At 36.1% G+C, this 26964-nt stretch overlaps 4 protein-coding genes across 5 annotated transcripts; all 4 read left to right on the forward strand.

Moving 5' to 3' along the window:
- Positions 1-4869: 4869 nt before the first annotated feature.
- Positions 4870-6581, forward strand: LOC100252217 (uncharacterized). The gene has a single exon (XM_002284929.5). The coding sequence runs from the start codon at positions 4999-5001 to the stop codon at positions 6310-6312; it is 1314 nt and encodes a 437-aa protein (XP_002284965.1). The 5' UTR covers positions 4870-4998; the 3' UTR covers positions 6313-6581.
- Positions 6582-10162: 3581 nt separating this feature from the next.
- On the forward strand, positions 10163-11899 carry LOC100852519 (uncharacterized protein At4g06744-like). The gene is given in 2 exon segments (XM_010666250.3): positions 10163-11239; positions 11242-11899. Coding segments are annotated over 2 exon segments (1380 nt in total). The 5' UTR covers positions 10163-10420; the 3' UTR covers positions 11803-11899.
- Positions 11900-17166: 5267 nt separating this feature from the next.
- Positions 17167-20712, forward strand: LOC100250658 (probable inactive receptor kinase At5g67200). Its single transcript, XM_010666251.3, has 2 exons — positions 17167-18842; positions 19882-20712. Exons 1-2 carry the CDS (start codon positions 17423-17425, stop codon positions 20448-20450), a joined length of 1989 nt encoding a protein of 662 aa, XP_010664553.1. The 5' UTR covers positions 17167-17422; the 3' UTR covers positions 20451-20712.
- A 2125-nt stretch (positions 20713-22837) lies between these two features.
- On the forward strand, positions 22838-26446 carry LOC100257564 (uncharacterized). Of its 2 annotated transcripts, none has more exons than XM_002284918.5 (2): positions 22838-23219; positions 25631-26446. In XM_002284918.5, the coding sequence occupies exons 1-2, from the start codon at positions 23013-23015 to the stop codon at positions 25994-25996; spliced, it is 573 nt and encodes a 190-aa protein (XP_002284954.1). In that variant the 5' UTR covers positions 22838-23012; the 3' UTR covers positions 25997-26446. The 2 variants fall into 2 exon arrangements, with proteins under 2 accessions (XP_002284954.1, XP_059591047.1); XM_059735064.1 differs by having other exon boundaries at positions 22868-23219; positions 25619-26446.
- The last annotated feature ends 518 nt before the right edge of the window (positions 26447-26964 follow it).

A 26964-nucleotide genomic window follows, 5' to 3' on the forward strand; every position in this document is an offset into this window, starting at 1 on the left:
TCCATATTTATGGGCAAAGTAAAGAATAAAGATAAAGAACATCCACAGTATTATCAAAGATATTACAATTCTTGAACTATCAATTCCAAAGCCCCGATCACATTAAAAAAGAAAAGAGTTACTTTTATTTTTATTTTTTATATTTTTCCTTATCAATTATAAAAAGTACCTATTTCTAGAATAAAATATTTTATTAAAATATTTCTTTTACAATGAAAGAAAAAAAATGCTTAAAAAGAGAACCGAAGAGACTTGATGACAATCTCAATCATGACACAAATTTCCAAAATTCAAATAAACTTAAAATTTCTTTTGTCACTTAGCTTTTATGCCTTTAAGAGGTCTTCAAATATAACAAGAACAAATTCAGTAGTCACCAAAGGTCATATGACCATCTCAATCATGACACCGGAGTTGTTCTTTTTTACTAAATTGCTCTTTCTTGCTACTAAGGATTAGACTCATCAAAGATCACATTTTTACTAATAAAAAATTTGGAATATTATAAATATGAACACCATAACTTATAATTTTTTTTTTTTATATAATCTACGTATACCTTACCTTTGGTTTCAACTTATAATAAAACAATGATAAATGAATGTTTTATAAATTAATAAACTTGTTAAACACCGTTTGTATGTTTATATATAAAAGCATAACTTTTTGAAGTTTCTAAGCATTAATTTTTTATCATATTTATTATTTTTAGATTTATAAGTGATTTATGAATTAGTACTATATGATAGAGACACAATTTTTTTTTTATAAATAAGAAATATTCATTTATTGATAAATTAATAACCTTGTTAAGGTAATAATTTATTTATTTATTTATTTGTTTCAACAATATTATTTTATAATGTTTCATTGTATCTTCATTCACATTAGTATGAACAAAAAAACAAAAACATTCTTAAATTTGTATTATTGGCAAAGGAACCGGATCTTACCTTTTAAAAAGTCCTTTAACTAATAGAAATCAAAAAATATATTTTCACAAAATAACAAATTAAATTGACTATTACAACTTAAAATTCTTTTAACAATCCTACATTTGAAAGCATACATCATACTTTTTCTAATAAGGTTCTATTCATTTGTTCTAGAATACTATTATATTTTGGAGTATGCTTAATGTGTGGCATCTCACAATGCCTTGGCTCTTACAAAAATAATTGTAATATTTCCTATGGAATTTCTTGTCATTGTTGGATTTGAAACGTGTAATTTGTTTCTTGTTTACTTTTAAATTATAGTTTTCTATTATTCAAACTTCCCAAAGACATTATTTTTATGTTTGAAGATATATACTTAAAACTTTTTTAGAACAACCATCAATGAAGGTCAACATATATCCCCTAACACCATGTGATACTAATTAAGAAGGACCTTAAGATCTTAATGGATGTAATCAAAATTACCTTTAGTCTTGTGAATGGTTGTACTAAATTTAACCATGCATAATTTTCCAAATACATAAAAATCCAACTCCCATTTTTTTGTCCATCAAGCAAACCTCGTTTGCTCAAAAGTGGTATCCTTCTCTTGATCATATGCCCAAATTGCATATGTAACAAATGCACACGTACTTTGCAATACATAAAAATAATTAATTTTTTTGTCATTTCATCACAACAAGAACACCACTTGAGATTCTCATAACTCCACATTTGGCTTTATATGTGCATCCATTGGAGTCAAGTGTACCCAAAGAAATCATTTTTTTAAACGTTATAACATGTTTTATATTAATTAATGTCCTTAAGTATCGTCATGCATCTTAATTTGAATTGTATCTATCTATCTTAATAATTGTACAAACTACTTTGTTTTCTATACGAACCTACTCAACATCTATAACTTAGAAGGTGCTAAATTAGTTCCTATTGTGAGACATATGATAGGAGCATTCTAAGTCAAGACATATGATAGGAGCATTCTAAGTCAAGAATTCATACATTGCCTAAATTACCAATAATGATGGCATAGATATTTGGACTATCCAATCAAAGGATATATGCACTATAAGTAAAAACTTTTTCCTTTTCTTTTAATTTTTAAACAATTGTCCACATAATGTCCTTATTGTAATTGATACACTTGTTTCTATTGAAATTCAATTTAAATAGATTGACCTTTTTTACCATTATTTTTCTTTTGTGTTCTTCCTTTAGTCAACAAACCTTGACCTAAGTTTTCTTCTCTACTCTTTCATACACTCATTTCTTTTACTTCTTTTAGTTTAGGGCTACCCTATCATTATTTAGGGTGAGAGTATATTTACCATATATCATGGTGTCTACAAAATGCTCATAAGAATTTGACAGGGAATAAATCAAAATCATAACATAGCATTCATTATTAATTCTAACATCAATCTTTTCTCAAATTCGTAATGGTTTTATTGACCTTATGATGATCGTCCTGAATGAAGGTACGTTTTTGCATCTTGAGAGTGAATGGCCACTTCTTCAAATATATGTGATTTGCAAAAGATATCATCATATACAAACTTTCCAACTTCAATCATAATTTAACAATTGTATCTTTTATCTCACAAAATATCTCATTCTCTTAATGCAATACAATAACATTATATGTTTTCCTTGTAAGTTAATTCCTTTTTTTTTTTTTTTTAAATAGATATTATTGTTGGTAAAGACTTGCTACCTCCCAATGCTTTGAACAACTCTTGTAAACCAAAAAAGGAGTGCATCTTAACACATAAATTGAAATTGTTTCTTCCATCAAAATTCTTGGCCTAAATTTTTATCATCATTCCAAGATTAATAACCTTAGTTTTGATATCAATTTCTTGGGAAAAACCTTTACAAAGAATGAAAAAAGGGAGAAGAAAATAAGAGAATAAAAAAAAAAAAAAAAAGCACACAAAGACTTGTGCACTTCGGTCTAAATTTTGCACACAAAAACTCACGTGGCTCTCCTAAAAAAACTCACTATTATTTAACTAGTATTTTTCCTAATCACATTGGGATATTCTATATAAGAAACTAATCCTCATAATAATTTTTATTTTTTTATTTTTATAGTAGTAGGAAAATTGTTTATATAAGAATGTATTCTAACAAGAAAAAAATTCAAAGATTTATAAATGGACTCAAAAAGAATCTAAGAAATTTTCTTATATTTCCATTTTTTTTTTTCCTATGCTGCCTCTTTGGTAAAGCCAAAGGGCACTACCCTTATCAACTCCAAACCTCTGGTACTTTGTTAAGGTCCACCAGTAACCTTTTTTTATTCTAAACTAGGGACCTTCTGCATGGGTTACTGATACAGGGCCGTTGCATGCTTTAAAAACTTGTAAGCTGTTGGGATACTTTTGGTTTACTCATTAACATCCAAAGCATAGGCCAATTACTTTAAAAACTTGTAAGCTGTTGGAATGCTTTTGGTTTACTCATTGCTATGTTGTCTGTCTAGTGTGCCAAGCATTTGATGTGGAAATTCAGAAAAAGGGGAGAGGATTTGCCATGGCAACTTCTACAATTCCCACACACACTTCGACAGGGAAGTTCCGTTTTCCTTTGTGAGGGCAGCAATATGCCATGGTGAGTAAAGTTGATCAACTCATCAGAATGCACATGGGGCATCTACTTGTTTTTCTTTATGTCGTGGATCCTCATTATTTGTCACCATCCATCTCAATTTATCTTTTTCCCTTTAATTATAATTAGCGAAAAAGGGATTTGGGCTATAAAACAATGCTTCATTCAACATTCAAATTTCAAGTTCTTTTAGTACTAAAGGGTGTTTTTCCCTTTAGTACCATTCAACATGCAGCATGAGGACCCATGCAAAAATTTCAGCACCATTCAACATTCAACATTGTTTTTTTTATAGATGATCAGCCAAGTAGGTAATCAATGTCAATATTGCACCAAAAAGACGAGAAAAAAAAATACAAAATGGATATATAAATGAATGAATGAGTTGGATCACTTTCTAGCTATGAAATGTTGCTTGGTTTGATGACTTTGACCCCCCCCCCCCCCCCCCCCCCTCTTTTCCTTTTTCTCAGGAGGGAAAGGGGATGGTGCTAGAGGCTATAACGCAGTGATCTTGAAGCAGCCAGAAGTTGTAGCTAAAGTTACACATCAAAATCCCCAAAAACAGAGACACAGTTATTTTCCTGTTTGGCTTTTCGTCTTAAGATGACAGGTCTGTTATGAAATTGACGTGTAGCAACATTTTCCTTGGTTACAAACTGACCTATTTTGCTCTGCGTCATAGTGATGGATACATGCCTCTGAAACACTTAACTAATAACGGTGTCCCAGCATTTTGGAGTACTACTAAGGCAGATTGCAGACCCTGCATATTGGTTTCTCTGTTTCTGTACCACAGCGTCAAGAACCCCGAATTATCCGAATAATTATAACTACTTTTTTTTTTTCTTAATAATTTTGGCAAAAGAGCAAGCACAGCTGTCCAGATGTGTGATGATAGTGTGGTGTGGGCCGGTAGTGGCCGCGAGGATTTCTGATATGAGCAACTCCGAAGAAGCTTTGCTTGGGAACACCTTTATTCCCAGAGCCACATCCTCGACTTAATTATCTGATAGTGTGTTTGATTGATGATTGGTTGCTTTATATGACTTTTTACTTTATCCAAAGTAATATGCTTTGCTTTAGCAATGTGCTTTGCTGAAAAGGAGCATACCCAGAAACTATTGCCTTCAATTATTAATTCCATCAGGGAAAATAATGAACCCTAAAGATATTCCCATGAAAATAAATAAGGGTTGTAGCTTTGTTATCTAGTATGGCGCATGTTCCACGTTGTGCATATGAAACTCTAATTGTAAGTTGGCAAGAATTAGTCCTAAATGTACAATCAACAAAGCATGAATTCTAGGAAAAAGACGAATGCCCTGTTTCGTCCCTAATGCTATAAGTAGCCATCTCATCCTCCAGTTAGCTCTTACCTTCCTCCTAAAAGCCTCTTCTACAGAAGCAAAGAAAGTGAGGCGCAGCCATGTCTAGTTCATTTTTCATTGTTGTGATAACCTTGTTCATCTTGGGATGCCAAGGACAAAATCCAAAACGTGGCCTCCCTCCCCCTCAAGGACAATATCCAACACGTCCCCCCCCTCCCCCTCGTCTTCCTCCGCGTCCACGATTTCCAAGCTTGGGAGGTCCACTTCTCCCACGTCAACCAGCCAATAGGCCCGGACCCCTCAGTAACAGAAACCTTGTTCTGTTCATAACCCAAGAGCTCAAGAGGAACATTACATCTGACCCCCAAAACTATACAGGCTCCTGGGTTGGCAGGAACTACTGCCTCTTCAAGGGGTTCTACTGTGATACTGTGCCCGACAAGAACATTACTGGGCTTGCCGGCATTGATTTCAACGGCGCCAGGTTTGGCGGTAACTTAAACTTTTATCGCTTCATCCGCTTTCTTCCTGACATTGCCATCTTTCATGCAAATTCCAATAACTTCAGCGGCGTCATTCGTCCAAATATCAACAAATTGAGATATTTCTACGAGATTGATCTGAGCAATAATGGATTCCAGGGAGGGTTCCCCGTTTCCGTTATTGGTGCACTTCAATTGACCTTCGTGGACGTTCGTTTCAACACCTACAATGGCCCAGTTCCTCCTCGGGTATTCAGTATCCAAACTGATGTTCTCTTCATCAACAATAATAATTTCGCCCAAAGAATTCCTAGCGCATTCGGCAACACCACTGCGCGCTATATTACCCTTGCCAACAACGGATTCATCGGTTCCATCCCTCAGAGCATTGGCCGAACTTGGCAAACCCTAACTGAGGTTCTCTTCTTGAAAAACCGCCTCTCCGGTTGCCTCCCATATGAAATTGGGTTCTTGCAAATGGCCACCGTTTTTGATGCAGGGTTCAACACGTTGACGGGTCCTATACCGCAATCTTTTGCTTGCTTGAAGAAGCTGCAGCTGCTGAGCTTGGCGCACAACCAGTTCTACGGCAGAATTCCAGACTCATTATGTCGGCTACCCAACGCATACAATTTTACTTTGTCATATAATTACTTCAACTCCATAGGTCCATACTGCAAGAGGTTGGTGAACATTGGGAGGCTCGATGTGAGGAGGAACTGCATTACGGGTTTGCCGAATCAAAGATCTGCAGCGGAGTGTACGGCCTTCTACTCCGTATCTAGGACATGTCCGCGCCCGGGTTCCTTCAACGTAATTACTTGTTCGAACCCAGCTGCTTCATTAAGCAGCGCCCAAGTTGCTTCACTACAAGCAATGGCTCCGGCTCCCTCACCCGTCACCTACAAAGCCCTTGAGCCTCCCCGATGATCCACTGGCTTACGAGTCGAACTATGTTGGTGAGCTCATGCTAGAATAAGGTCTTATCTACCTGTACGTGTTTGCTTCTCTTAATTTACTCCGCTCCTTGTTTGGCCAATCCACTTTTTTTTTTCATTTTTTTTTCTTTTTCTTTCTTTGGGTTCATATCTGTATGAATTGGTGCCATCGTTATTCCTATGCAAAGGTTTTCTTCCAGTGTCGGTCAGCTCCTGTATTTTGCTTTTAAATGAATTGGTATTTCTCCGTAAGAGAATCAATCAAGGTGTTTGTGTCCAAAAGTAACGACATAGCAATGTTGCATTTTTTGTTGTGCGGATTATACAAGCGGGGTCACATATTGGATGGCCCTGCACCCACCAATTTCTCTTTCTCCCTGCCCAATCCGATTATTAATGGGCTCATCATCCATGCTTGACCAGATTAAGTATTCCTAGCATTTTTATTTTATTATCATTCAATAATCAAGCCTGTTTTGAAATTGTTCTTCAAAATAGGTTTTTGTTTTTCATAATAATAAATAGTTTTTTAACTTAAAAAAAATTCATGTTTGGCATTTTTTTTACTGAGATTAATCTTTTTGAGAATTTATTTTTTAAAAGAACAAATTGAAGATGTTATCAAACATTTTTTTAGAGTATTTTGAGAAACAATTAAAATATGAATAATATTTTAAAAACTTTTATATTATACATAAATAAGAGAAAATGAGTTAAGAAAAGTGTTTTTGATGTTAGGATTTTCAAATCTAATTTCATTTTAAAAAAAATATTTTTAAAACAATTTTTAAAAATTATTATTTTAAGAACTATTTTTTAAAAATCATTTAATAAAATTTAAGGACATGTTTGATAACTATTTTCAAAAATAGTTTTCTCTTCTTTAGAATAAAGAAATAAGAAAATATGTATAATGAAAAAAACAACTGTTTTTTGTTTTTTGTTTTTAAGAGTAAAAAATATAGTATTTTTAGATAATATTTTTTAATTATTTTATATTATTTTCACTTGTTGAATCATTTTAAAATATTAAAAATAAAACATTTTAAATATTATTAAAAAACTAATATAAAAGTTAATTTTAAAACATATTTAAAATATATTAAAAATATTTTGAATTTCTAATAAGACTTTTGTTTTACAAAATATTATAAAACAATTTTAAATATTGTTTTAAAAAATTGTTCTTAGATATTGTTTTTAAGAAATGTTTTCGAAAACAAGTCCTAAGATTCCATTTTCAATGGAAGATATCATAATTTTAAAGAATTTAATTAGATTAAATAAATAATGGGACAAACTAAATTATAATTTAGCCGAGATTCCTCAATAAGAAATATATGACGAGATTTAGCTTGACAAGGGCATAAGTGTATAAAACTAGACACAAATAAATAAAATTAAAATAAAAAAAGGCTATAAAATAATGAAAAGTAATATAATTATAAAGTAATGAAATTAAATTATATTTGAGGTGATGATTGATCTCAATTTTCATGAATATCAATTCAATGCTACAAGGAAATTTATTATTATTATCTTTTTTTTTATAAAAAAAAAATTATGAGACTTTCGTTTTCCTCCCATGAGCTGATCTTTGGTAGGCAGATGCCTGAGCGCTCGTTAGGAGGAGAAAAAGAAAAGAGAGGGTGAGTAATGACTGACAACTTAGTTATTCATCTTCCATTAAAAAGGGGCCATTAGACATTGCGGGGCAGTACCAAGTGGCCGACTAAAGTAATAGCATTACTTTCAACCTCTTGGGTGAGAGCCAGAGCAGCATATCAATCAAGAAGCCAAGAAAAGAAAGACTGGAATAGGATCACTGGACTCTGCAGCTTTCTTTGGTTTTTTCCAATCTTCAATGGAAAAGAAGGCCACAAGGCCCCACCACAAGATTTTTCTGAATTTTCTTTTCCGTTTCCCGAGGAGATAATGCCACAGCTTTTTATTTTATATTCTTTTTTTTTTCATATAAAATTTTAAATGGGATTTTTTATTATATTATTTATGACTTTGAAAAAGCAGAGTCATGATAAGACCTTGTTTTATATTTAAATATCTGAAAAGAATTAAAGTTCAGCGACGTCAGAGCATCTTAAATGAATTAAGTTGAGAAAATTTAGTACATAAATTAGCAATAATTAATTAAATAACTAATATTATGAACAAATTTTTTTACGAAAGCCTTTCTCCCCCAAAAACTCCACACAGACCCTTTAAGTCGGCATCATGGGCTTTTACCCCTAAGGAACTGAGAGATTATTAGGTAGAACTCTATCAATGCCAACCGTTTAAGCTTCTTGGACCTAGGCTTCTTCTCCAAATCATGCCAGCGTGAGAGTTCCTTTGCCTTTTGTTCCTTGTAAGCTGCGTAAATCCTCTTGTCAAACCAACATGGAGGGTAAGACCATCCAAAGTACCGCAGATGGGCTTCCTTACACAAAACTCATATGGGGAATTTACTTGATGGCTGTTACTGCCGACAAAAATTAATTCCACGCGCATGGTGGTTGTTTCGTTTTTTAAGTAATATTTATTGGTATATGGTGGGTAATTATAAATTTTATAATTAATTTTGGAATCTGTGGTTGAAAGTGCTTGGGAATGTCGGTTGCTTGAGTGGTGTCGGTGGCAAGAATTTGAGAAGCGGAGGGTGTAGGGACCCTCCCCACACGTGGCACACATCTCCTAAATGACACGTAGCATATATTCTCATCCGAATCAGCCTCATCCGGATTTCTCCAAGAGTACACGTGGCGCGCTTCTCCTATCCGGACTCCCTCAAGAGAGGCACACGACACTCACAAACATAACATCCGGACGACTGTCACAGCGCATCCGGACGACCGACATACACTATCCGGGTATGTTTGTCCGGATCATTGACTGAAGTAAGCAAGTCTTACACGTTATCACGACAGCCTGCCATGGCCCACGTTCCGCCACCTGCAGGGTGAAAGGACAAGAATGAAGTGACAGCAAGTCACTTCCTGCGATCACTTCCCACGATTTCTGACAGTCGCAGCAACTACCACGATCTCTGTCAGTCGCCCGTAGGGTTATGATGACCCTGCCACCACCTAGTGTCATTATGACAATACAAAATATCTCTCTACCATTAAAGAGGGAAACAAAGCTTCTGATACTATATATATAAACCTTCACACAAAGAGGAAGGTAAACTTGATATACTTGGTAAAAGGTCAATTGATTTATCTTTATCTCTCTAACCATGGCTGACAAAACCATCGGAGGGTGTCCGGACGCCTTTTGCAGGTATTACGATTGAATCAAGAATCTATATTGGTTGAGATCGTGCGTCCATCCATTTAGCAACTACGTGGATTACCAGGGACACGAGACCTCAATAGAGGGCAGTGTAAAAGATGTCTGGGTCCTCCTCTCTTCTCTCTTATCATTCAGTAGCCATAAATCACATGTGTGTGTGTTTCTCAACTATTTGACATCTGTTGCGTTTGGAATATTTGTATCTAAAGATCCTTCTCCTGTTAAGATTGGAATTCATTGCAATGAAAATATTTAATCTAACTTTCAATAAAAAAAATCCTATAAAGAAGTTGAATAGCTTTCTTGGAATTATCCATCACTGATTAAGGATTAATGTGAAGTTCAAATAAATTTTCCTAACTGAACTGCCAGATCCTTCTTTTAGTAAGACTGAATTAGTTTTAATTTTTTGGATGAATGAGTAAACAGTGTAGAACTGACGCTAGAGGAACAAGAAAAGTCTGACAAATGGCTCTGGTGTGCTCAAACTATTCAGAGAACTTGCAGTGAATGGAAGTGTACTATGAGCCTCTTCATCTTTTAATATTCATCCGTTTCATATCAGTAATTTAACGCAAGACCGACAGATTAATTTAGTTAAATAAATTTTGAGAATGCACTTTCATTTTCTGGAAACTATCCTTTCTATCCGAACATTAATTATTCATTTTAGGCGGGAGAAATTGGAGCAGTTGCTTCCTCCACCAAGATCCATTTATTGTTTTTGCTTGGCCATTCTTTGGCTAGCTAGTTATGTTTTTGCTTGTCAAATATCTCTTGATTAATTTCAGAATAGAAGAAAAGAGACAATGAGCGGCCTTTTCTCCATCAGTACTAAATTTTCAACCTTGTGCATATGCCTCATATTTCTTGCCATCAATACTGAAGGAGAGAGTAGCAACAGAGAAATTTTGGAGCTCACTATTGGTGGCGGCAGTGGCGACAGAGGCGGTGGTGGAGGTGGAAACAGAACACAAAAGGTGAAACTTTGGAATCCATTTTGTTCACTTCCTCCCCACTTTGCATTGCAATTTCCACCACTACCATACGGTATACCACCACCACCACCTCCCGTCGGACCAGAAGTTTTGGTCTTTGACGACCAAAGGCGCGCTGTGGTTTACCCTGTCATCCAAAAATTCAAGGCCATAATCACCTCAGTCCCTCTAGGCATCGCCAAATCCTGGCAAGGTTTGGACATATGCAGCTGCAAAGGATTCTACTGTGACAATCCACCAGACAACAAAACCGCCATTGCTCTCGCCTCCATTGACTTCAACGGATTCCAGCTTGGCGCCCCCACCCTCGATGGCTTCATCAACCAACTTACAGACATTGCTCTCTTTCATGCAAATTCCAACAACTTTGCCGGCACCAACCCTCCGGATATTGCCAAGCTACCTTGTCTCTACGAGCTAGACATAAGTAACAATAAATTGTCAGGCTCATTTCCAAGGGCAATTTTGGGAATTAAAAGCCTAACCTTCTTGGATATTCGGTTCAATCTCTTTACTGGGTCCGTACCATCTCAATTATTTTCACAGAATCTTGATGTCCTCTTCATCAAAGATAACAATTTCAGGCAGACGCTGCCTGATAACCTGGGCAACACTCACGTTCTTTGTCTTATATTTTAGCCAACAACAGATTCATGGGTCCTATCCCACGAAGCATTAACAAAACTTTGTCCACTCTAACTGAAGTTCTCTTCCTAAACAATATGCTAACTGGTTGTCTGCCCCTCGAGATAGGATTTTTAAAGGAGGCCAGGGTGTTCGATGTAGGAAACAATCGGCTTACAGGTCCAATACCATTCTCCTTGGGTTGCCTGGAGAAGGTGGAGGAGCTCAACTTTGCCGGTAAACTCTTCTATGGAATGGTGCCAGAGGTGCTTTGTCAACTCCCAAATTTGTTGAATTTGTCTTTGTATGATAATTATTTTATGCAAGTAGGGCTAGCATGTAGGAGCTTGATTTGGAAGGGGCTCTTGGATATTAGAAAGAACTGCATTCCTGATCTGCCATTTCAAAGATCCGTAGCTGAATGCGCAGATTTATTTCAGTACCCAAGGTTCTGTCCTTACATGAACTCACATTCCTTGCAAGCCTCGGCATCTTGGTTCTCCGGGTTCTTTGATTCCCTAAAATGGCTGCTTAGCCTTGTCATTCTCTTTTCATGCAAACCACTTTGAATTATTCTGAACATGTATGCAGGGTCATTCTTTCACTTCTTCAATGGAATGAGCTGAAATCAAGAAATAATCAATCATCTGGTAGTCAATTTTGATACGCTCTTCACAAAATTCCATACCTTAGACATGATATTTGAGTACCCCCGCTACATGTCATCGGAGAGAAACTGTTATGTGGTTCAGTAACACGATTGCTATTAGAAACCTTGCAGGTTTGGTATGGGAAAAAATACAGTCTGTTTGCACCCTATGAAATGTTCCATGAAAGAAACTGGCTCTCATTGCCCAGCCCAGCGTTGACATTGAACTGCAAAACTGAAAGGACGTACTTTATCATGTGAGAACCTTTTGCCTCACACCCTCTATTGAATTCCAGAAGGCAGGAAGGTTATGAGTAAATTATGCCATGTAGAGTGAGATTCAAATGTAATTTGACATGTACACATAGTACAAGGTTTCTCCCAGGGGTAAACAGGACCAAAATTTAAGGTTTTAATGCTCCTGCATTTACCAACAATGCTCAGTTATAGTTCCTTACTGTGTATCACTGCAATTAAAGGATAGACAGCCCAATATAACAGTAGATCGAAAAATGCCAAAAGAAAAGGTTATATTCCAAAGGATATTGAAGAGACCATTGGAAAATTCGTGTTGTTGGTAATACGATTTGCAAGAGTATACAAGCATTGCAAGAGGATAACTTCACTCCTCTTAGTCCTGGCATCCACTGAGAACCATTTTCTCCAACCCTCTACCTCTCCCCTATTCCAGTTGTTGATATATAGGACAGAATTAAAGAAAAATCATTCCAATCCTATCTTCTGCTGCAACCATGCGGTCCAGCTCAGGAAGAACCGTTTAATGAATAAATTATCATTCAACATGTGATCTTTATTGCAGAGCATTGTCACTGGTCACTGCTCTTGATATTATATCTTTTTATTGTTAGTGGTGAGCATCCGATACCTAGTGGAAGTTTCAAGTTTCCAATGTTTTATAATCAGAATTAAGAAAATAACCCTTTGGAGTTATCCTGCAGTACTGCTTTCTTTTCCGCGCCAATAAGTTGCCATATGTTTAATTTGAGGGTGTAAGTTCACAAACGAGATCAGATTCGTCTGGATGGGTCATGGCTTCCTTGCAGTTAACCCTTGGTGGCCCTTGATCATATCTTTGGTTTAATCATCGGAGTAAGCATTTCAAAAATGTGAATGAATAGACTGCATATGGTGCCACGGCAGAAATTCTAGTTGGCCTATTAATGCATGCTTTAGTGAAACTACTTAAGCGGATGAATAGTAGTCTTAGTTCTTAAGCCTAAAATTCCGTCCTTTTTTTTTTTTTATTGAAAAAAAAAATTACCACTCTTTTTTACAAGTTTATCTTACAAATGAAAGCAAGAGGGTGGGAAAATATTTGAACTCCCAACAGGGTAACAAAACTTTTGTAAGCCCTGGTGGTTTGGTGCTCACTCTTTGTGCCATGAAGTCATGCCATCAAATCCCAGATTCCAACAAGCTCAACTTTTCAACTCTATTAAATAGCCCGTCCGGAGGCCCAACGGGCCAAAAGGGAGAACCGAGTCAGGATTCTCAAAACATTGATGCTAACAATATGGATCAATCCAAACCTGTAACATTTTTTTTGCTGTTTCATCACTTAGCTGCTGATTTGGAATTGCAACAAACAATATAGAAAGCTCATCATATGGGCAAAACCAAAATGGGCCAGAAATAGCTTCTTGTTCACAACACTGAAATCTACTATCTCAATTCCAAGTCTAGGACGATGCAGTTACTTCTGGTGCAATTCTTGTCCATACTCAGGTAGACAAAGTCCTAAAACGCATAAGCGCAATCTTTTTTTAAAGTTAACCACGCATAGTTTAAGTTAAAGAAGTGGTAACTGACTCTAATGAAGATTTTAAGTGGATATGAAAATAACCAATAATCAACATTATTATATTAATTAAGGTGCTTCTACTTTTGTTTCTAATTTTGCCCTGTTCAAATATATATAGAAAGAGACGAAGGTTCAGCTCATAGGCAAGGCGACAGTTGCACCCACATGTCTTTGCTTCTCGAGGGCATAACCACTTGGGCAACAGAAACTCGTGGGAGGAAGAGATTTCTTGTATTGTACCCTGCTGCTAGATTTTTTCTCCATGATTATATGTTTAACTAGCATGAATTGAAATAGAGAGGAAGCACACCATGTGGTGTGGTGGAGGGCTGGGAATGCATACTTAGCCTTCAAAATGTTAACCCAACCACACACATTCAGAAATAAAAAAGCTGAAGAGATTTTAACGTGCTTTAACTATCAATAGAGTCTCCATGTTTATGAAGCACATCAACACTCAAAAATATACTAATCTAATATAGTACCCGAGCTCAATGAAGAGCTCGACCTTTGAAATTTCCTGCCTAGCTAGTGCAATAAAGGCTGATTCAAACTTCTGAATCTAACATAAAAACTATACCTTCAATTGCATGATCACGCTTGATGGCCATTCTCCATGCTGATGGAAGTCCAGTGCAAGCTGCGTCAATTTTGGAATCCTGCAGGCAAGGTACTATGATGCCAAAAGACGAACAAGTGGCCATCAAATTTGATGGGTCTTTCTTTTGTCTACATCCACATGCCCCCCTAAATTTGCTACGAAAATAATTGAGCCCACTGTTTCGATCATTCTACCAAATAATTTGGGAAAAGAAAGCACACAATTCCACAATCTGTACTGTGCCTTTTTCCACGCCCACCTCATGGAACATGTCTCCAATCTCCAGCCTAGAAGGTGAAGGAAACAGGAGCAAACTAATTATATCTAAAATTGACTTTATCCATTTGCAGTTGGATATTAGCAATACAACTCCACAAAATTGTCTTTTTCCAACTTCTCGTGAGTTGAATGACTGATTTCTTGGAGAACTTACCAACTGTGTAAGGAAATTACCCAAAACTTGTCCCCCACTTAACTTGGGTACTGGATTTGTATCTAACTATGCTGACTCAGAATGCCTTATGGAGGACATTTCTTTTGGTTGATGCATAGCTTTTACCTTACGTTTGTCTAGTATCATTAGCTGTCTTCCTATATCCTCTTTCTAACACTATTAAATTTCTTTGCAAGTACTCTTCAAGGAATCGAAATATGTATATACATATATATATATACATGTACACACTTGCACAACTTGGAGGGTTTGTGTTGACAAACCCAACCCAAGTTTCAATGGCTATTCAATGACTTAGAAGAAAGTTCCCCAACCATCCAGCTGTTGTTGCTATGAATTTTTCTGACATTATATAAAACCTAAGCTTAATTAGTAAATGTGTTTATGGTAATTTTGATCTAACCTGCAGGAACAACAAATGTACTCCTGTACGCTGACAATTATATTTTGCATGTTTTCTAAACCAATTCACTGGTTATATTGGGCAAATTAACTTGTCTTAAGGTGTGTTTGTTAGTTGATCAGTGTGAAATTAACACACCAGAAAAAGTTATACAAAATGGATTATAAAAGGTCTAGGTTTATTTTAGTCCAACTCAGACCAGGAAGAAGCTAACCTCACATGGCATAACCTATCCCAATCCATGATTTAATCAGAGACCTAGATGCTGTTGGCTGAGGGAGCGGTCAGCGTATTCATCATTTGGCCCTCAACTCAGACAGACATTGAACCCTCATAAACTAATATATGCTTGAAGCTCACAACATATATTTGTCAGTGGACAGGCAGTCAAACCCCTAATCACATGTCAACAGATGAGACAAGGATCTTGATTATAAATAGTAGGAAATCTTAATATTAGTGGCGAAATGCAAAGAAATATATAGCTTGAAACTTTGGGCAGTCTCAAAGATGGTTGTATGTGGTAAATTGGAAGGAGCCAAATTCCCATTATACATGTGCACATAATAGAAGTGAATAGCATTACTTTTATCATTCGGTTTAAACTAAATTAAATGAAAACTCCATCCGGCAGAATTTCTATTAATTAAAAACAATAAAGTTAATAAGTGGTGGAAAGTGACCTGACGAGGTCAGCCAGAAAGGAATAGGGAATTGGACAACATCATATATGGTGCATGAAAAGCATTAATCAAAATTTGTCATTTTATCTGGCTAGATCGATGGATGGACCCGTAAATGTTGAGGGTACCTGTGTACGTGAATCCTGCTATATCCTCACGGACAATGGCTTCGGGGTTTTTTACAATCGTACGGTAAATTTAAAATTAATTTTTATAATATATTACATTAAAAAATATTTACAAATCTTAAAGATACACGTTAAAAAAAAAAAGAAAATTTACTATCCATTACATGGGTTAAAAAAATTTGAATTTACATTAAAATTATATCACCAAAAGACACTTTTTACAATTTTATAAAATAGAATTTATATTAAAAGTCTTTTAAAAATATCGTTTTTCATAATTTTCATATCAATTGTATAATAAAAAATTTAAATTTATGCTAAAAATATCTCTGTAAAAACACTTTTTATAATTTTATAAAATTAAATTTATATTAAAAGTGTCCTAATAAAAAAACACTTTCAATAATTTTGATATTAGTTATCTATTGAAATTATTAAATTTATATTAAAGGTATCACTTTAAAAGATACTTTTCATAATTTTATAAAATTAAATTTATATTAAAAAATTTTATTTCAAAAAATATTTTTAATATAAATTTAATTTTTTTGATAATTGATTAATATAAAAATAGTAGAAAGTATTTATTTAAAAGATATATTTAGTATAAATTTAATAATTTTTTTAATATATATGACTGATAAAAAAAATTATGAAAAAGTGTGTATTGAAGTGACATCTTTAGTATAAGTTTTAAGTTTTAAGTTTTTATTCAACGTATATCGTTAACATAAAAAATGTGGAAGACGTATCTTTAAGAAATAGTTTTCGAAGTGAAAAAGTAATTATAACTATTTTAAGAATTTTTTTCCAAACTAAAGAAGTTAAAAAAGCCCATGGCTGCAGTCTCCAGATCATGAAATACCTTTCTTCAATCAACTATAAAGGACGGAGGGAAATAAAAAATAACAGGGAAAGAAAGAAATTTGTTTCTTTTAAGGAGAAAACGCGGGGTAAAGTTGAATTTGATTCGCCAAATCATTTGGACAAGGGATCAAATCGGGTTAAGAATAAAAACAAGGGCGGGTGAAGAGGGGGTAGGGCGGTTAAATAAGACTCCATAAAAGGTTAAAACTTAAAAAGAGAATGGCCTAGTGAAGCAGCTGTTAAAATTTTGGTGTAAGAAGAGAAGCCGTACAGATAACATTTTAAATTTTTTAACACAATGGGATCAGACAGACTTTCCTCTGCTCGCCTCTTTTTTTTACTTGCCCACCTTCACGTGATTCTGAGCTTGCAGTCCGACAGCTGCTCTGTCACGTTCTGCACCCTGCTCACTTCCCTTCTCCCCTCTAGTGTCGTACCTTCTTCTATCCCCATTCCCTCTTCACTCTCCCAAGCCTAAACCCTAACAGGGAACGAAATGCATGATCAGAGTAGATGCTGCTGAAGTTGTAGAGAGACAGGGCTCAGCTGGCATTATTGGCTTCTCTTTCTGATTCACTAAAAATGCTCAATACTACACAGTCTCTTGCTCCGTGCTTGTTTATTCTCTCGGTCGCTTTTTTGACTGCTTCTTCCACTGCTGCCACTCATCCACCGCATGCTGTTTCGCCCTCGCCCTCGCCCACGCTACCACCATCTGATGCCATTGCCCTTGTCATGTTCAAATCCAAAGCCGACTTGGGTAACAAGCTTCGCTTCACTGCAAGCACCAGTCTCAATTACTGCTATTGGCAAGGAGTCACATGCCTCCGAGGGAAAGTGGTGCGCCTAGTTCTGGAAGGGCTCGATCTCGGTGGGGTTTTTGGTCCTGACACATTGAGTCGTCTTGACCAACTTAGAGTCCTCAGTTTGCAGAACAACTCGCTCGTTGGACCCATTCCAGATCTCTCCAAATTCTTCAATCTCAAGGCTCTGTTTCTTGATCACAACTCGTTCACGGGCTCTTTTCCACCTTCAATCTCGTCGCTTCATCGGCTTCGAACCCTTGATTTCTCTTACAATAATCTGACCGGCCCTTTACCTATTTGGTTAACAAAACTAGATCGGCTATACTACCTGCGACTTGAGTCGAACCGGTTCAACGGAACGATTCCTCCACTCAACCAGTCCACTCTCCAAACGTTTAATGTTTCGCGTAATAACCTCTTCGGTGCCATACCCGTGACACCTACTTTGTTGCACTTTGAAGCGTCTGCGTTCGCATTGAACCCTGGTCTCTGCGGTGAGATTCTTCACAAGGAGTGCCACCCGAGTCAACCCTTTTTTAGTCCATCAGCGCCGGTCGCCACGCCACCACCGCCAGTGGGTCTTGGGCAAAACGAGCAGGTGCACGGTGTTGAGTTGGCTCAACCGTGTCCGAAGAATCATAAGAGAACCGTGGTGATCCTGGGCTTCTCATCTGGGGTGTTCGTTCTGATTAGTTCACTTCTTTGTTTTGTGATAGCAATGAAGAGACAGCGAAACCAGAGGAACACAGCGCCGACGATGGCTTCTGACTCTGCAGCAACAGCCCAGGCTGCGGCCGTGATGAGAATAGAAGAAGAGAACGAGTTGGAGGAGAAGGTGAAGAAGGTACAGGGAATGCAAGTGGCGAAGAGTGGGAGTTTAGTATTTTGTGCAGGGGAGGCGCAGCTGTATACTCTGGAACAGCTGATGAGGGCTTCAGCTGAGTTGCTGGGGAGAGGAAGCATAGGGACCACTTACAAAGCGGTGTTGGATAACCGTCTGATCGTCAGCGTGAAGAGACTCGACGCCGGTAAAACAGCGATCACAGATAAAGAGACGTACGAGCGTCACATGGAATCAGTTGGTGGACTTCGCCACCCAAATCTGGTTCCGCTCAGAGCCTATTTCCAGGCCCAGGAAGAGAGACTCCTCATCTACGATTACCAGCCCAACGGCAGTCTCTTCTCCCTCATTCACGGTAACGTCATACCCTCTACTCACTGGGTCACTACCTGTCCAGCCTCTTGGACTCGGTTGGACTCAGTGATTCCACATTTTCGATTCCAGTTTTTGTTTGATTTGAGACTGACTCTGACCATGGATAGCCACGTAAACATGGAAAATTTAATCATATCCTCGTGGATGATTGCGTGGCATATTAGTATTGAATATTCCTACCAATTTCTTTCCTGGGCTCTTCATCATTACTCACTTTGAAGTTACTTAGATTTGGGAGTATCTCACTTTTCCACCAATACCACCTAGAACCTCGCCGCTGTCTACGTTGGGAATTGGTCTTGTGATTCAATAGTTGAATAACACGTTGGTTCGCGAGACTTGAGTCAGCTTAGTGAAGTGATTAAAGTGCCTGATACCACTTTTTTCCAAATCAGATTTCTAGGGGTAGTACTATATTTGATCCATTACTTGATTGCTCAGCCACCGACGGAGGCTACAGTAGGACACCTGAATCTTGGCCGTTGATCATCTTTATTTAGAATGCATCAGGCGCGTGGGATACCACCTACCTTCCCTATACTATGTATGGTGTTTAACATAGACGCCCTCCGTATTAATGTGCAATATCTTAGCTGTCGGCTGGGATTTGGGAGAATCCCGGTGGATTTTTTCTGGCTTTTCATTTCGGCGGTCCCATCTGCCACAGAATTAAAACTAGCGGCATTAGCATTTCGCTACCTTTGACCGTGCAATAATGAACTTAAGCGGAGCAAATGTGTTGCTTCCACTATCAGACAGGATCCGCTTTGAACACTGTACAAGTAACATATCTGCTCTGGCAATAGAATAACTTCGCCTTAGTTTTTGATTTGATCCATCGTAATTTCGCCACTGTAGGGGAGAATCAGTTACGAGCCATTCCAATGAAATTAATTATGGTCCTCCTAAGATAAAATAGACAAAACTTTGAATTTATTCTATTTTAGAATAATGATAAAATATCGGTATCCTTTTTTGGAAGAATGTTTTTAAATTTGAATTTGCATGTGCACGATCAGGTTCAAAGTCAACGAGGGCAAAGCCTCTTCACTGGACATCGTGTTTGAAAATAGCAGAGGACGTGGCCCAAGGTCTGTCCTACATACATCAAGCATGGAGACTTGTCCATGGCAATCTCAAGTCCTCCAACGTCCTCCTCGGCCCTGATTTCGAGGCTTGTCTCACCGACTACTGCCTCGCCGTCCTCGCCTCCCCCTCCGTAGACGACGATCTCGACTCCGCCTCTTATAAAGCTCCCGAAACCCGAAATCCCAGTGGGCAAGCAACGTCTAAAGCCGACGTGTATGCATTCGGCATTCTCCTGCTGGAGCTTCTAACGGGTAAACCTCCATCGCAGCATCCGGTTCTAATGCCAGATGATATGATGAACTGGGTTAGATCCACCAGGGACGACGATGATGGGGAAGATAACAGGATGGGGATGCTTCTTGAAGTAGCCATTGCCTGTAGTGTGACCTCGCCGGAGCAGAGGCCCACAATGTGGCAAGTCTTGAAAATGATACAGGAGATTAAAGAGAGTGTATTAATGGAGGACAACGAGTTGGACCCACTCACTGGGTTGTCCTAGCTATTATTGTACCACACTCGTCTGTAATCAGTAATGCAAAGAAAAAAAGGAAAAAGGTGAAAAAGAAGCAAACAAAGGCCATGCAACTTCCCTTTGCCTTCTTCTCCTCTGCGCGGTCCTACCTTCATCTCTATTACGTGGGTTTCTATATTTGAGTTTCTGTAGGTATCGTGCAGCGCTGCCCCACGTGATGATTATTGAGAATTATATGGTTTTAGCTGCAGAACGAGTAATCCAAATCCACTGACATCAATTTCTTATTCCTGCCATCGCTTCAAGGGAATCGATGAATTTCATTCTGTGAAAAGATGTAATGGCGATGTGTATACCAATCTCTGAAAACACTAATGAGACCATTTTTATAGGCAAAAATTAAGTGCGATGGCAAAGTGATCTATTGCTCATCTACTTACGTATTGTCTTGACTGGAATCTGCATATGGTTAGGTGCAATGAAGATTTTATGTCTGCACCAAAAAGGTCTTAGCAATCAACAGGGGTCGCTCAGGTTTTGTCATTGGCATCCCAATTCGTACTTCCTTTATCACAGGGCCCGACTGCTATATCTCTTATCAGTTACGTACTATATTTATTAGAATTTTTTTTTTTCCTTTTAGAAGTAAAAGTAGATTAATCTTTATCTCATTTTAAATCTGTTTAAATTTTAATGGTGTCGGATCTCTTTTCAAGAGAGAATTCATAATAAAAAAATCCTAAATTTCATTTTATCTCTTTTTCTTTTTGAATCTATTTTGGATTTCAATATGGTGTCAAAAGCAAGATTGAATAATAAATTAATTTATTTTTCTATATTTTGTTCATTTTAGTTTAAAATTTAATATTTATAATTTTAAAACTTATCTAATAAAAGTAATTTAAAAATTAAAACAAAACAAAATTATTTATTTTGTAAATAATTATTTAATAAATTAAAAAAAATAAAATGATAATAAATTTAATTTTTATAAACTCAATTTTCACATAAAATTGATAATAAATTTTTTTCTTAATTTCAAAGTTTAAAAATTAAAATATTTATTATTTATCTTACAAATAAAAAAAGAATATAAAATTAAATTAGTTTCCATTTATTGTTATAATTAACTAAATTAATTTAAATATAAAATTGAAATAAAGACCAAAATATTTTTTAAATTGATATCTAACTTAATAAAAAATAGTATTTTTAAATATAAGATGCTAGACATAATTTATACTTTTATAAATATTATTATTGATAAATAATATATCTTAATAATTATAATTATTTTTATATATTAATTTAGTAGATAAATTAATTAATTTTATAATACATATATTTATAATAATTATATTATTGTACTTGTTTTCTTATTTTTAGTGAATAACACAATGCTATATCATTGTTTATTCAAAAAGTGATTTTCTTAAAATTAAAATTTTATTTATTCTCAATACTTTAGACTGATTGAAAATAATTGTTATTAAAAAAAATATATTAAGAAGTAATGTGGAAGTGAAAAAAAATAATAAATAAAATTTTAAAATTAAAATATTTATTGCTTATAGTAGAAATAAAAATGAGTATAAAATTAAATTAATTGAAAGATAAAATTAGAGATAAAAACCAAAATATTGTTTTAATCAATATGAGATTTTATAAATATTATAATTTTAAATAATATATCAATAATAATAAACATAAAATCAATTAATTTTAAAATGCATATATTTATAATAATTTTATTATTAAAATACATTATTTGTTAAAAATTATTAAAAATAAGAAAACATAAAAAGAAAGTTAATTTTTTGAAATCGTCTTCCTCATGATTGTTTTTTATTTTAAATAAATCGTCTTTTGAAAAGACGATTTCTTCTTTTAATTTTTCTTTATTTTTTTAAAATTATCTATTCAAAAGACTATTTTAATATATAATTTTTTAAATAAATAAATAAATAGAAATCATATTTTGAATAGACAAGTTTTTCTTTAAAGAATTTTTAGAAATAGTCTCTTGAAAAGATGATTTTTTGTTATAATTTTTATTTAAATAATAATAAAAATAAATTGTCTCAAAGGATTTTTGTCCATAATTTTTACTTTAAATCCAATCTCTCTTTCTTAATTGACAAAAACTAGAATAGATTCGGAAATATTTTTTCCATTACCCTAACTCATGGTCGGTCAAGTCTGTAATCTTAGATAACTTATTATGATTAATTTATTGTTTTGATTGATCTATACTCTGACCTTAAAGCACAACAAAATAAATAATTAAATAAAACTAAAGAAAAGAAAGAAAAAAAATGAAAAATCAATGAAGTTATTGCCTAAAGGGCTTGGACTTGGGTTGGAATTCCTTTAAGAGGACGGAAGAATTAGGTATATGGGCTTAAATAACCATAGGACAGATCATAGCCCAAGAAGATACTGGGAAGAGGGCCAACCCAAAACCAAGCTCTGCAAATCCAAAAATCTTCCTTGGTGAGAGACGAGGAGAAGGGGGTGCGGGGTGAGGGGTCCTGCTGGAAATTGCTGGAAACATCTAGTCGCAACACAAATACTTGCTAATTACCTAGGATGGAAAGAAGAAGACAGAAACAAGGAGAGGAAGAAAAAGGGAAAGAAGAAAAATTTAGACCAGATGCCATGGACAGGGAGGACTCAGAAATGATGGATACAGAAACGGCGGCGTCGGGAACCAACCAGAACGACGTCGTTAAAGACTTACTCTCGTTGGCTCGCCAACTCATCAATGAAGGGAAGCCCTCTCAGGCCCTCCAAACGGTACTCCCACCCCACATTCAATTTACCAACTCCTTTTTCTTCCATCTATCTTCTTTTCCTATTTCTTTAATTTCTTCCTTTACTTCTTTCCGTAAATGCTTCCCTATGTTTGATGGTTCGATTCTTTTCCTTTCCTCTGAAAGAAGATTTCTTTTTAATGCTTCTGATTTTTAGATGTATTTTGTAATTTTTTGGCTGAATTTCTGGGGTAATCTTGTATGGCTTGCTGTATTCAGTGTTGCGGAAAGGGTTTTGTTCTTGAGATAATGATGATTACATGTGCCTGGGTTATGGATTTCACAGGAGAAATGGATGGATGTCCTAACGAGGCATCTGGGTTGGGTGATTGTGGGACTGTAAGGGGCATCTTTGATCGCCTGCTACCGTGATTGGTATGGATTAAAGCCCACATTGCACCCATCTTTGGCGATGTTAAGAATCAAAATCTTGGTGAGTTACTTGCAATTGATGACCCATCTAATTCTATTCCGAATGGCTTTAACATTAGAAAGAGCTTCTTGCCATGGGCTGGCAGTGCTATGGGTACAGGTTGAGCAAATAACTTTGACTTTGGAGAGAGCCTTAGAGGACCATGCCAACTAAAATAAGAAAGAGCTTAGGAAGGATAGCAAATAGAATCACCCAATGAATTTCATGACAGTAAGCGCTAATTCCTGAAGAAAATAAAGTTCTGTAAAAGTTTTGATAGCAGGGGAGTGACACGATCACTGTTACAAACATTTTTAGATCAAGAGAGGTGAGGGAACTCTAAAAGGGCAAGAGATGAATAGATTTAAGGGAATTTGAGACTACCATAAAGTCACTTGTAATCTACCTATCAAATAATCAAATGAATAAATAGTTCACTTGTGATTTGTTGATGGGTCTGAGAGTGCAACTTACATCAGCCATACGACAGATAAATGGATCCTAAATAGCATGAAATTGATTGGAAAATTTCAGTAAATTGGGTTCTATGGTTACCCAAAACTCTTGGATAACACTCAAGGTGGAACTATCAGAACCAATTCCATATTCCCCATCAAATTAAAAGTACTAATCAGCCATCTGTCATCCTAAGTCCTTCAAACCAAAGAATTTTTATTTTTTTTTTATAGGTAAATTTTTGTCCCCATTGGGACTTGAACCTTGAACCTCCCACAAACCCTCCCCATCCCTTTACCACTTGAGCTAGGCCTCAAGGGCTTCAAACCAAAGAATCTTATGTTAGTGGGAAGCATGTTTAGATCACAAATTAGAAAAATAGTGTTGAGAGAATCTATTTAGATGGTCCTCCTTCATGATGTATTCCCTGCTGAACTATTTGATTGAATATTCTAGTACTTTGGACTACCCTCAGACTTGATTGTAGAACAATTTTGTTCCTGAAAATATTCTAGGATATCATTTAGGCTCTGATTTTTTTTAATGATTTTCGCACTATCATCCAAACTATTAACTCTCTGACTACACAAGTGACTTCTGTTTGCACTTTATCTTGACAAGCCAATTCCTTCTTCCTTCAAACCTGTCAACTAATGTTTGCACCCTGCAATAATTTTTTCATGATTTTAGATCTTTCTCAATCACTATTAGTTATTGAGCCCCCACCTCTCAAAATATCATTGTCAGAATGATGAGAAAACCATATCAACAATGCATGATGGCTTTTTATTTATCCCAACCTACTATATGACAAGGATACAAAATACAAGCATCATTTGAGACAAATATGCAGCTAATCTAATTATGGGTATAATCTAGTTCTGACACTGCCCATATATGAGGTGCCTGTCATAGGAAAATGGATAAAAGAGAGGGGGGATGGTAAGGGATACTGCCTGTGACGTAGTCCTTGGAGTTGTCCCTAAAATTGGAGAAGTCAGTGAAATAATGCCTGCATGTTGCATCCCATTGGTTATGTTTCATTCATTCCGTTTCTTGACTCTTTGCATGCCAATAGGGCCATAGACTGCAAAGCATTTTATTGTGTGGCACATTTCTCTACTCACTGTACTTTTGACTACATGAAATTAGAAGAATATGAATATCTTTTAGGCGCTCTTCATCATACTAGATCATGGAGATAGATTGTTTCTATTGTAATTCTTTTTATGTTTATGTACTCATTGTGTGTGCGGAAGATTCAAATTTTCCTTCAATGGATTTTCAGTGTGCTTGAAATTCTATAATGGTTTCATAGCCTTGTATGATTCAAACCCCTTTGGTTGCTTTGTGCATGCATGTATTGCTATTTCTCTATTAAGTTCTTTGCACCATTGATTGACTAAAAAAATGATGGAAACATTTTATATATAACTTAAGAGCCAGAAAGCATAAATATATTAAGAATACAAGAAATGGTCCTTTGAACGATTCTATCTTGAGTACTTATGCAGTGTTGGAAACAGGTTGTTATGGCAATGAGAACCAGAGGTGGAGATGAGGCTATATTTCAGTCTCTACACCGAGCTCGTGAGCTATATAGAAATAGACTGCAAGCCAATGCTGCTGCTGATCAGTTGGCTTGTTTGTTTGCTGAGTGTGCAATTGCAGAAGTCGAGCCTTGCAATGCTGAACCTTCACCACATGATGTGGTTAGTCCATCTATTGCACCAGATTCTAATGAAACTTCCATACTGGCTGAAACTGGTAGGAGACAAATTGTGTTGGATGCATTCTCAGATGGTAGCAGTTTCATCTGTTTACAATGTGGAGGTCTTGTTAGCAATCATCGCAAAGATGAGCACTATGCATACTGGTGTTGCAAAATCTGACTTTGCAGGGTACTTGGTCTTCTTAGCGTATGTTTGCGGAACTGCATCGTACTTGTATTTGGTTTGAATGTCTTGTTGCTTTCAGTTCCTGCTTTATTTATTAGCCACACATGCCGGACGTAGTGACCATAAACAAGTTGAATGCCTGATTTAGAGGCCATGCATTACCTGAAGTGGAGTGAATTTCTAAGGCACATCCACTTTGTATAATAGTCTAGAGTTTTGTATGTTCATAGCGAAAAACCTTTGTTGTAGAATTTAGGCAAATAATTGGATGAAGCATTTGGCGGTGTTTTGACATAGTAATATTGTTAGTGTTTGCAACAGTGCTTTATGTTCTGGTGGTGTCCTATATCATACTCAGCCTACTTGGCAGGATTTGTTGATTGTCTTTGCCTGTGGACTTGGTTGTGATCCTATAGTGTTCTATCTATGCTTGTTTTCCTGTTATACCCGGTGGCATTTGCTTTACAAGATCTTGTATCTTATCCAGATTTCAGATATGCATAAGTAGAGAGAGAGAGAGAGAATTGGGGGCTCTAATCCTTGTCTTTAGATGATTTTCGGTTTGTAGTGCTTGTCATTATCTGATTTTCAGTTAATTTGAAGTTCTCAGATCGAAAATTTTTACAGCCCAACCAAATCAGCTCCTGCACTGCATTCCCCAGAACTGCCATTTCGACTGCAGCAGCAGCCATAGCCATTTTTACTTCTCCACCGCTGACAGACACACCACAACCACCTTCTTTACTACACGGCCGTAAATGCTGGCTGCCCACTTACATGTCTACTACTGTTACGTTGCCATTCCCTTGAGGCCTCCATGAGAGCTCGACTCGTAAGATCAAATTCTGATCTTTTCAACAAATCTGAAAGTCGATTCTCAGGATTCTATTAACGTAAATTGGATTCTGATGCTGAATTGAGTCCCAAGTGGACAGCTTAGATGGAGAAAATCATGAAACAGT

This window comes from Vitis vinifera, chromosome 18, assembly GCF_030704535.1.
Source record: "Vitis vinifera cultivar Pinot Noir 40024 chromosome 18, ASM3070453v1".
NCBI lineage: Eukaryota > Viridiplantae > Streptophyta > Magnoliopsida > Vitales > Vitaceae > Vitis > Vitis vinifera.